The sequence below is a fragment of the Mangifera indica genome, chromosome 7 (genome assembly GCF_011075055.1).
Source record: "Mangifera indica cultivar Alphonso chromosome 7, CATAS_Mindica_2.1, whole genome shotgun sequence".
Taxonomy (NCBI): domain Eukaryota; kingdom Viridiplantae; phylum Streptophyta; class Magnoliopsida; order Sapindales; family Anacardiaceae; genus Mangifera; species Mangifera indica.
In genome coordinates, this window is record NC_058143.1 from 12,904,185 (window position 1) to 12,915,465 (window position 11,281).

The following is an 11,281-nucleotide window of genomic DNA, read 5'->3' on the forward strand; positions in this document are numbered from 1 at the left end:
CATACAAATTTCACACCCACACTCAGTTACATACATATGTAATAAGCAGCAATAAACTTTCTTATAACTTCACCAATCATTGGCTTTTTCTTTATCATTTTCAGTTGTTTCAGCTGCAGCAGATTTTTCATAATCTTCCTTTGTCTTTTCTTCACCATCCTCATCACTCTTTTCTTCTTGTTTAGTAAGAATCAACTCATTTGGAGGTCTTGTTAATATCAACTCATCAGCATTAACAGAAGGATCTTCTGATTTGTACTTATACCATGAGGCTGACACCAAATAAAGTCCAAAATTTAGCACACTAAGAATGGCCAAGAACCAGTAAAACAAGTCGAGATTATTGTTGTTAATGTTGACTCCATGTAGCCATCCTTGTTTGCTTGGAGCCACTCTTTTTGTCACCGCATTTATAATACTAACAAATGCACTGCTCAAAAAGTAGCCAAATGAAAGTGACAGCCATGTAAATGCTGTAGCAAGTGATCTCATTCCTGAGGGAGCTTCCTTGTAAAAGAATTCCAACAATCCCACAAGAGTAAACATGTCTGCAATCCCAAAAATCCCATATTGAAATGATAACCAAAACAGGCTGATAGGCTTTGAAGGGTTTTTGAAGGACTGGTTCCTCCTTTTAACTTCCACAATGCCTGCTACCGCCATTGAAATTATGGAAAGAACTAGCCCCACACCCACGCGTTGCAGCTGTGTAATGCCTGAGGGATGCTTGGTGATCGTGCGCGCGAAGGGCACAAAAGCATATTCATATATAGGAAGCAGAATTAGCATGAATAATATTGGAATCACTGGGATCGAAGGAGGAGGAACCTCGAATTTGCCCAGATGGCGATCCATGAGATAGCCTTGTTGTACTGAAAATGTTTGAAATTGTGCTGAACAAGTATTCATTATGATTGTACTAGCTAAAATTGGCAACATTCTAGTTAGAACTTTCACTTCTTCAACTTGAGTCACAGTGCAGACTGTCCATGGTGCTGGCACTGAATCTTTGCTCCTAATTGCAGCCTTGTCGAGCCATCTGCAGTTTCAATTAATCATATTAATTCAAGCTCAAAAGTCATAAATTTTCTCAGTGGTCAACTACACTAAGAATTAAACTAATGTATTTGATATTAGCTAATTAGCTAATTAGAAAGTATAGTTTAATATTATAATGTCATACTTCCTAGCTGTCAATTCGTGCAGGTCACATCCGTAAGTACTGGTTAACTGATCAATCATTTAATTAAGTAGTCAATTCTTCACCTAAAGGCTTTAATTAGTTGTTAACTTAGGTTGACCAAGGATTAATTAAGCATTATTAAGTACAGGAATACACGTTTTGAGAGGGGACAGCTCTTCTCTGCAGCTTCCATGAGGCTTGTCTTGTGGATCAAGGTACAGCTAAGCATCCCTTATTATAGGAATCTAATGAGTCTCATTAAGCCAACTCATAATCATGTGTGTTGAGAAAAGTAAAAATTAGCTTGCTGTACATTATTAACAATGAGACAGTACCTAAACTGGTTGGTGTGTAGGATTCTTTCCTCTGTTGCAGCTCTTTCTTTTTCATTGATATCATACAATTCCTCAGGATTCTCTGGCAGTGACTGCTTTCGGTTTTTAAATGCCACAACTATAACCTGTTACACATTCAACTATGCTTAGGCTCAATATGTATATATTTATGTGCAAACTTGAAGGTCATGGTTCATGGGGGTGGAGGTGGGGATGGACCTGAGAAACCCTTGTAATGGGGCTGCCACTGGGCAGTTTTAACCGGTAGAAAGGCTTTCCAATGACGAAAACAATAAAGCCAACAAATGTAGCAACAGTTGTTATGAGAAAGCCCTTGTACCATGCTATTTCTGTGCTAACATACACAATAAAAGTGACCCCAAAGGCAGCTCCAATTGTAGTAGTGAATAGCAGCCAATTGAAATAGGTGGGGAGTGATTTTGCTTCTGTTGGATCGTTTTGGTTGAATTGATCAGCACCATGTGGAGGAACAGATCCTTTGGATCCACCTGTACCTAATGCTAACAAGCACAGAGAGAAATATAGCATCCCTGCTGCACCACCTTTCACACAACTTGACTTGCCACAATCAACAGGATGCAAGCTGTTTACGGCAGCTTGAATTGTTACTAACACCAAGCCCTACAATAATCCAAAATCAAAACGCAAGTCTTTATTTTTGAGGTTTCTGATACTGTACATAAATAGGGATTTTATGCTTCCTCACCAGGATTTCGATTGTTCCGAAAATTAAAGCAGTGGTGAATCTGGTTAAGAAGGTGTCAGAAATGAAGCCACCAACAAGAGTGAGCAAGAAAATTGAGCCCATAAAGTTTGTGAGAGTGTTGGCAGAGCCAGCTGAATCAAAGTGCATCACAGAGAAGAAGTAGTATCCCAAGCTGATCAAATTGGCTACAAATCCCATGTTCTCCAATGCTGTCAAGGCTACAAAATTTGAAACAAAATGGAACACTTAATCTCACATGTTAAGTTCAATTAAATTCACAGCCATAAAACCATGCATAATTGTCTCACCAAAAACAAACATGCAAGCTTTGAATCCACCCTTTCGCTTGGTGATCAATGCGTCTTCTCCATTGTTAGTCCCCTGCAGTCCAAAACATGCAACACATCAGAGAGAGCTAGAGAAAATACCGGAAGCAATGGAAAATGATGAAACTTACCATATTGTGGAGACTCATTTTTAATAACAAATTGTGAACAAGAAGTCACAAGTTTTGGAAAATTCTGAAGGTGGGAAGTTGAGTGTTTATATCTTGTTTTATAAACTGATGAAGCAAAGCTTACTTGGTGTTATGGCAAGTAGCTTTCAAGAGCTCTACTCAACATATGATAATTGGTTCATGCTGGCAAGTCCTTGTCCACCGGTGTAACCATTACTCCAGGAAGTCATTAATTAGTCAGCTTACTTTTGGTGTTGTTTATTCATTAAAAATTAATCTAATGGATCAAAGAATGTACTCTGTGATCCTTACTCTATTGTTAGTTGTTGAAGAGATAAAAGAATTGATGGACTCATTATTTTTCTGTAGTCTGATTCCCTTTTTTACCCTTAATTTAAATTTTTAGTTTTTTAGTTTTCTATTAATTTAAATAATAAATTTTAATTAAATAAAAATATAGTTAATTTTTAGTTTTTTAAATATATTTAATTAAATAATATTTTTACACTTAAATTAAACAGTAAATTTTATTGAAGGTAGGAAATTAAGTATTTTTAACTGATTGAATTTTGTCATTTCAACGAATCGTGGATGGGAATAAGTCTTTTGGCAAAACTCTAAAAAAAAAAAAGGCACTCGTGTCCAGTTGAGGCTTTGTATGTGAACATAACGCACAAAGAACTGCGGAAGTAGGCGGGAAAGTTGAAGATAAAAAGTGTGCCTATTGTTAACCCAAACCGGCAATTGAAGCAGTTTTTTTTTTTTTTTTGGTTGAACTGATCAAATGGGTATCAAGGTTTTTGGTCTTTGCTTTGAAATTTCTATTATTTCTTCATTCTTCTCGTTACTTATTGTGAATTTAGGTGTATTTTTCTGTGTTGTGTGTTAGGGTTTAACAAAACTGTTAGCTGACAACGCACCTAAAGCCATGAAAGAACAGAAATTTGACAGCTATTTTGGTCGCAAGATTGCCATTGATGCCAGCATGAGCATCTACCAGTTCCTTGTTCGTACATTTTTGGTCTTTCTTTTTTAAAATTTTCATAAAACTTAGTTATTAGAAAACCCAGAACTTTTTTTTTTCCTTTTTTTAGAGAAAAAAACACAATTTTCATTTTTGGAGGTTAACTTATGTGTGGGTTTGTGTGCTTTTGCGTGTTGAACAATGAGCAGATTGTGGTGGGAAGAACTGGGACTGAAACGTTAACTAATAAGGCTGGTGAAGTTACTAGGTAAGATTTAGAAAATTTGCGACTATTTAGTTCAAGTTATAGTTAACTTTTTTTTTTTTTGTTGTTCAGTTTTCTCATCTGGTTCGTGAATATTGACATTGGATTTCGTTGGGTTCGTTTTGTAGTCACTTACAAGGCATGTTTACTCGTACAATTAGGCTTCTTGAAGCTGGAATGAAGCCAGTGTAATGTGTTTCTTGCCTCTGCTTTTTCCTCTTTCAAACATAAATCTTTCAGATAGTACTTAATTCAATGTTATGTGAATTTTATTTGGTTATGTTTGTGCTTTGGCTCATCTGATTTGTTTAAGTAATCAGCTATGTTTTTGACGGGAAGCCTCCAGATTTGAAAAAACAAGAGCTTGCAAAGCGGTACAACCTTTATCATCATTTGCCTAAAATACAATCCAAATTTCACAAGCTTGTGTATCATCATTAATAGTACTTGTGACCCTGTGCTTGTGATGCAGTTACTCAAAGAGGGCGGATGCTACTGAAGATTTGGCTGAAGCTGTGGCGGTATATGAATATTCTGTTCTGCATTTCTCGTGATTGTTCTGCTAGTTACTTTTCTACTTTTCATTTTATTATTTAAAGAAGAAAATCTGTCACACATTATGGTTTCTTGACACGACTTCAGTGCATTGTTTCAATACAGTGATGAGATTTCCATCAAATAGCTCTCGTATATGAAGCCATGACAGAATGGCTATAAAATTTTTTTGCATTTATAATATTTTTGGTGTCATATGAAATTTTTTATAACACAGTCTATATTATATACATGTTTTAGGAAAACGAATATGTATTCCCTTACAAGGGTCTGTAGGAGTTTTGACATGGGTGGTCATGTGTGTTTTGTTCAAAAGAACTCTATATGCCAAATTTTTTATAGAAGTTTCCTGTAACTCATAAATTATACAACTTCTAGTTTTCCTCATTGCAGGCTGGTAATAAAGACGACATCGAAAAATTCAGTAAACAGACTGTGAAGGTGGGTCCTTTGCTCTTACATCTTGCTTCTGGTAATTTATGATTACCATACTATTGTTTTTTCACTTTTATGTCTAGGTTTTGTTCAGAGAGGAATATATTCATTTGTGCTAGATTTTGAGGCCATATGCTCTCTATTGTTGCAGGTGACAAAGCAGCACAATGAAGACTGCAAAAGACTTCTAAGACTAATGGGAGTGCCTGTAGTTGAGGTGAGTTTAGATATGCAATTTATTGCTTGGGGGAGTTTGTTATGTTGAGAATATGTGTTTATTTTTCCACTTTCTTGATATCTCTTTTCTTGATTTATTTATGAATAACTTGTTTTTTGCCAATTATGAAGTAAATGGTTTTGATTTTATAACTTTTGCTTTATTTTTGTAGGCTCCTTCTGAAGCAGAGGCCCAATGTGCTGCACTTTGTAAATCAGACAAGGCATGTATCTCAAGTTTGACAATTAGCTATTTTGTTTGGTAATGTGTGCACAATTCATGAAATAAGATGGTTTCACTAAGCTTTATGTGGCATTTAATATGCATTTAATTTATTCTCTATATCATTTAACAGTATATCAGTTTCTCATAAATGTGTGATGACCCTGCAAAATCTTTGAATGACAGCATTACTGCCTTTTGTAGATATTGCTAATTATTTGATGTAAACTCTGGTATATATCAGGTTTATGCTGTTGCTTCTGAAGATATGGATACCCTAACTTTCGGTGCTCCTAGATTTCTTCGTCATTTGATGGATCCTAGCTCAAGAAAAGTCCCTGTCATCGAGTTTGAAGTTGCAAAGGTCCATTGGACATTGAACACTGATGTGGTTACTCGAGTAATTACTTAACTGTTCTATTTGATTATTTTGTATCAGATTTTGGAAGAACTGAATCTTACCATGGAGCAATTTATTGACTTGAGTATCCTTTCTGGTTGTGATTATTGTGATAGCATTCGAGGTACTTGGATTTTAAAGTGGACTTTGTTTTTTGTGACAATAATTGTCTAAAGGTTCAATAATTCCATCTTAAATTTTTTTGTCATAATACACATTTGCTACAGGTATTGGTGGACAGACTGCTCTAAAGCTCATTCGTCAACATGGCTTAATAGAGAATATACTAGAGAATATAAATAAAGATAGGTAATTACTTCTTTCAGCTTGAAAGTAATTACATGATTGCTATTCTTTTCCGCTTATACAGTGTGAAACGGTTTTCTAATGCATGATCAAATTGTTTTAAGTTATGAATTGGAAGTTTGATTGTTGTAACTTGCTGATCAAATTCTTGAAAAAGGTGAAAGAGGCTGCAGTATTGTTGGAGAACTCATTCTTTTTCATTCATGTCTGGATTATCATTTAGATTATGAGACAGGATCACTCTGCCTAATTTCAAGCAAAATGACTAGTTTGAAATCAGTTTCCATAAATTCTTCCATTGCTGCTGGTTTTTGTTTAATTTCCAATTTTGGGAATTATAAAATTTGGCCATGATTAGTACACATTATTGCCTACAATATCATGTGTATATTTTCTGTATCCTTTTCAATGCAGGCTGTCCTTGTGTGAGTTGTCCTTGTTTTATGAAACTGTCTACTCTTTCTCATATAATTAGTACTGATTCTAAATTCCTATCTTAAAAAAAGATACATTTACTGTGATAACTGTTTTGTTTTTTGATAATAAATTTAGTGGATTATTAACTCATAAGGAGTTTTAAGTTTTTAGGGTATGCGGGTTGATCAGTCTGTATATGTACTCATTTGTTTGAGAGGTGAACATTTTTTATGCTTTCTATCTGCTTCAAATTCATTCAACTTATTTTTTTATCCAGATACCAAATACCAGAAGATTGGCCATATCAAGAGACTCGTCGGCTGTTTAAGGAACCAGAAGTCTTGACTGATGTAGAGCAACTTGATCTTAAGTGGACTCCTCCAGATGAAGAGGTGAATGATAGCCCAACTTAGACATATATGTTGAATTATGCTTGCTTTTTGACCTTTTAGTATGTTAAAGTTGTTGCTTTGTATTTTCTTTCTTCTCAGGGATTGATTACCTTTCTGGTGAATGAAAATGGATTCAACAGTGATAGAGTGACAAAGGTCTGTCTTCTAAGTGTTATGGCAAAGTTCTCTCCTACACTTTCCATGAGGTTATATTTATTTAGCATGTCAAGAAATAATATTTATTTTAAATCAATTTTTGAATTTTTTTTTTGTATATTAGGCCATAGGAAAAATTAAGTCAGCCAAGAACAAGTCATCACAGGGCTGGTAAGTATTGCTTCAATAATTATGTTTGAATAAAGTTTTCTCTTTTGCCGACCATTCCTTTTTTTTTTTTTTTCATGTTACAGGCTGGAATAATTTTTTAAACCAGTTGCTAACATGTATGCTGCCAGAAGACAGAATGTATGCTTCATTAGCATTAAGATCTGACTGCCTATTTTTTTGTGTGATGCATTTTGGGGTTAATTGAAGATAAACTTTTAATGGATCATATAAAGTAGTTGTGTGCTAATCTTGCTAATCTTAATCATGACCTATAACTTTTCGCCCACTGCCTTTTGATTTGAATTCTCATGCAAACTAATGCCTATATGTATAAGATCTCTTTTTCTGTAGTGTAACTTAATGACACAATGGTAGAAAGATTACCCTTCTTCCAAGCTTGATCTTTGCTGTTGGGTATTCTATGTGTAGACCTTATTTGGTTCCATAATTTCTTGGTACCCTTAATGACACGATCCAAAATTTGTGGTTCAATCCTTAGTTCATTGGCAGCCCTAGGCTGCCATCTGTAGCCCTGGGCTCAAAGCACTACCCTATGAAGCTTGTTGAACCTCCTGATCTTATTTGCACTTTATCTTTCTTACCCTTAATTCATTCAGCAAAATCGGGGTTTTTATCATTGCTATGGTATAATGAGAAAATTGGACCATATCATATAAGCTGCTCATGTATTTAGGTGTAACAATTGTTTCGGTGATTTATCATTTTGAAGACAAGCCACCAGATTATTTTTCCTTTTCCAGTTTAATTTATTCTTTCTTTTCTTAATTATAACTGGTGTTTGACATCGTAGATTTGAAGTAGTGAATTAGTTGAGTATAACAAATTGAGTAAAGATGGTTATAGTGATTTTGTCCTAAAAGCCTTTATGCACGGAAGTTAATCTTCTAATATTCCATAATTGGTTATGGTAATCAACTCCCTTAATTTACCAATAATGTATCTGTAGATCAACTGAAGAAGGTGAGAGTGGGGGTTTCCAAAGGCACATAATTTAAGTCCAAGCAAACTAGACTTTAGTTTTTAATATCCTTAATATCTTGTGTTCAAGCTTGGATATTGAATACCTTACTGAGAAGCACTCTCTCAAGTATAGTGTTTGTTTTCTCAACTTGATGGCAGAAAACACTGGGGAATACTCCTAAAGAAACGGCTAACAAAAAGTCCAAGGCTGGTGGTGGTGGTAAGAAGAAGAAATAGGTTTTTTTTTTATAATTTTTTATTTTTTGCATATAACTTAAATGTAGATGGCCAGAGCTACACACATTGGTTTCTAGCAGTTATGGTGGAATAGAAAAATTAGTCAGATTAATTGGTTGTGTTCTTACGAGTTGAAACATTCTGAGGCAGACTTGAGGATGTTAATGTAAGATTTAATCTAAATATCTATGTTGCTTCCCATATGTACTACTTTGTGCTTCAACTTTAACTCTCTTGCAAGGATGCAACAGCCTTCAAAGGCTTAAAAAAAAATTCCACACACGTCATCGTTAATAGTCTTCAACACCATCCTGCCATTTCCAACAAACTTCTGAACTTTTGTGCCATCTCCATCTCAGGCTTTCTTTCCTAAGCTCAACTTCTTTCCAACCAAATCCAAACCAAAAGCCACAAAAACAAGCTTGGAATACATTCGTTAGAGGATTTGCTCAGAGCCCTTCTCCTCAAGCCAATTTTTTATGACAATTTCATGATTTTGGTCTCTGTCCCACCCTGATACTTTCACTTTCTCATTCATGCTCAAGGCTTGTGAGCGAGTTAAGGCTTTAAATAATTGCCTAGAGCTTCATGGCTCTGTAATAAGATGTGGTTTGAGATGTGCTGTTATTTGAGTCAGCCTTCTGCGGTGTTATGCTGCTGATGGATTGGCTGAAACTGCAAGGTTGGTTTTTGATAAAATGTCCAATAGAGATTTGGTTTCTTGGAATTGCATGATTTCTTGCTACTCTCAAGGGGGTTTTCATGTTAAAGCACTGGCGGATTATGAAAGAATGAGAAATGAGAAGTGGGTCTCGATGGTTTCACACTTGTTGGCTTGCTTTCTTCTTGTGCTCATGTGAGTGCTTTTGACATGGAAGCTTGTTTGCGTAGTATTGTCTCAGAGATGAGGGTGTTGGGGAATTTTTTTTGTTGGGAATGCTCTTATAGATAAGTATGCAAAATGTGGGGATTTATAAGAGGGTTCTGTTCACTTGGAACTTTGTTGGCTATGGAGTTCATGGTCATGGTGATGCAGCTATTGCCTTCTTTAGGCATATGTTATTTGTGGGGTTTTGGCCGAACTCCATTACTTTTCTTCGTTTATTGTGTGGCTGTAGTCACCAAGGGCTAGTTGAAGAAGGTGTTGAGTATTTTCACATGATGATCTCCAAGTTCAATTTGAATCCTGGAATTAAGCACTAATGGATGCATGGTGAATCTGTATGGGGAAGCCGGGATGCTTGAAAAGGCACTTGAAGTTATTAATAGTTGTCCTTCTAACTTTCAAGGATGATCCGGTCTTGTGTACCTTGCTTGGTTCTTGCAAAATGCATCAAAATGTTGAAATGGCAGAAATTGCCATGAGGAATCTGGTCCACAGCAGAGGATTATGTGCTACTTGCCACAATAAATGCTGCTTCCAAAGACACAAAAAGAGTTAACAAGGATAAGGAAATTAAAAGAAAGACCGGGAATCAAAACCACACCTTGTTGGAGATGAATTGAAGTTGGTCAGAGAGTGCATAGATTTGTTGTCTATAACAAATCATTTCCAGATATAGAAATGATTTTATTTAAAATTGTAAGAAGTAATCCATTGGCCTTGCTCTGTAGGTTCTGTCGAAGAGGAATCTCTTTTTGCCTTGTCTGGATTCTCCTTTGAAGAAGATTGTTTGGAAACATCAAGTGCATTCATAGTGAGACTCCAGAAGGGACAGACCTCCAAATGGTCAAGAATCTGAAAGTATTTAGAGATTGCCATTCATTTACAAAATTTGTTACAAAAGCATTCAAACGATGTATAATTGTTAGAGACAGAATTCAGTATCATTACTTGAGAGATGGACTTTGCTAATGTCTGAGACCATTGGTGAAAACACATATGAACTCAGATATTCAGCTCCTCGATTAAATTGACTCGCCCTCATTTCAACAACAGGTAGGCTTGAAAGAAAGAAGAATACAGGGCAAAGTCCAGACTTGCCACACACCATCAATGGTTCTAATTTTCACCACACTAGATACCGGGAAACAGATGACATACTTGTGGTCTGACCAACAACCACTTCGATTGGAACATCTAAAGTGAATCTCTTGATGCAAAATCTAACGCAAGCAACAGTTTCTACTCTGTTAACAATTCCTTGTCGGACATACTTTGAGCTTGTGTGAAGGCCAAATGACTATTTCTAACTCAAAATATCCTCGTATCTTAAATTCTTATCTCTTAACCTTGAAATTTTCATTTACTCATCCATAAGCGGTTAAAATTAACGAAACTTTAACTCCTTAAAATTTTATCCCCCCCCCCCTCTTCTTCAAACCCTAAAAATTAACAATTTCTCTCATAGGTTAAGTTTTAAAAAATGATATCCCTCCACCACCCCCCCCCCCCCCCCAAGGTTTGGTCGCTTATCTGGCGATATCTCATTTCTCTTCCTTCGACGGTCACTCTCTCACTATCTTTTCCCCTGGCCGATGGTCTTAAACCTAGCAGGAGATGATGTTTCGTCACGAAAGACGAAACATCGTCTTCCCAACGAAGATGAGATCTCTCATCTTCGTTGGATCTTGTCTTCATCTTCCCTGATAAAGATAAAGTCAGTTTTATCTTCCCGATAAAGTTAAGTTATTTTCGACATCAATCGACGTCATCCAAGCTTAAAAGTGTGCATAACTAACAAACAATCCAACCATACCAAATTTACAATTTCAGAGTTCAAAAAGTAGATATATAAGTACTACCAAGAATGAGTCAAATATTATATTTTTCAAATTGTAAATGAAAATAAGTTTTTTTAAATGCTTCATAAACAATTATCTTTTGGTTGCTACAAATAATAGCTTTAAAATCGAAGGTT

General features: G+C 35.7%; 2 protein-coding genes and 1 long non-coding RNA gene across 6 annotated transcripts; 1 reads left to right on the forward strand and 2 right to left on the reverse strand.

Moving 5' to 3' along the window:
- LOC123221493 (protein NRT1/ PTR FAMILY 4.5-like) lies at positions 1–2,720 on the reverse strand. The gene is made up of 6 exons (XM_044644335.1): positions 2,703–2,720; positions 2,554–2,626; positions 2,246–2,463; positions 1,738–2,160; positions 1,519–1,643; positions 1–1,039 (listed from the first exon to the last, which is right to left on the reverse strand). The coding sequence occupies exons 1-6, from the start codon at positions 2,718–2,720 to the stop codon at positions 70–72; spliced, it is 1,827 nt and encodes a 608-aa protein (XP_044500270.1). The 3' UTR covers positions 1–69.
- Positions 2,721–3,320: 600 nt separating this feature from the next.
- LOC123220102 (flap endonuclease 1-like) lies at positions 3,321–8,623 on the forward strand. Of its 4 annotated transcripts, none has more exons than XM_044642115.1 (17): positions 3,321–3,498; positions 3,592–3,708; positions 3,876–3,934; positions 4,060–4,119; positions 4,252–4,305; positions 4,404–4,452; positions 4,880–4,927; positions 5,073–5,138; positions 5,311–5,361; positions 5,605–5,724; positions 5,800–5,884; positions 5,988–6,069; positions 6,761–6,875; positions 6,975–7,031; positions 7,156–7,202; positions 7,286–7,340; positions 8,343–8,623. In XM_044642115.1, exons 1-16 carry the CDS (start codon positions 3,487–3,489, stop codon positions 7,293–7,295), a joined length of 1,032 nt encoding a protein of 343 aa, XP_044498050.1. In that variant the 5' UTR covers positions 3,321–3,486; the 3' UTR covers positions 7,296–7,340; positions 8,343–8,623. The 4 variants fall into 4 exon arrangements, with proteins under 4 accessions (XP_044498050.1, XP_044498052.1, XP_044498051.1 ...); XM_044642117.1 differs by having other exon boundaries at positions 3,321–3,490; XM_044642116.1 differs by lacking the exon at positions 7,286–7,340.
- A 1,253-nt stretch (positions 8,624–9,876) lies between these two features.
- On the reverse strand, positions 9,877–10,665 carry LOC123220103. Its single transcript, XR_006502983.1, has 2 exons — positions 10,255–10,665; positions 9,877–10,158 (listed from the first exon to the last, which is right to left on the reverse strand). It is a non-coding gene; the product is annotated as an uncharacterized LOC123220103 (long non-coding RNA).
- Between the last annotated feature and the right edge of the window lie 616 nt (positions 10,666–11,281).

What these genes read in the sequence shown, in the direction of transcription:
- LOC123221493 (XM_044644335.1), bottom strand. An exon ending in AGCTTGCATGTTTGTTTTTG is followed by an intron (nt 2,464 to 2,553) that starts GTGAGACAATTA and finishes CAAATTTTGTAG; the next exon opens with CCTTGACAGCATTGGAGAAC. An exon ending in CCATTACAAGGGTTTCTCAG is followed by an intron (nt 1,644 to 1,737) that starts GTCCATCCCCAC and finishes AATGTGTAACAG; the next exon opens with GTTATAGTTGTGGCATTTAA.
- LOC123220102 (XM_044642115.1), top strand. An exon ending in TCAGTAAACAGACTGTGAAG is followed by an intron (nt 4,928 to 5,072) that starts GTGGGTCCTTTG and finishes CTATTGTTGCAG; the next exon opens with GTGACAAAGCAGCACAATGA. An exon ending in GAGAATATAAATAAAGATAG is followed by an intron (nt 6,070 to 6,760) that starts GTAATTACTTCT and finishes TTTTTTATCCAG; the next exon opens with ATACCAAATACCAGAAGATT.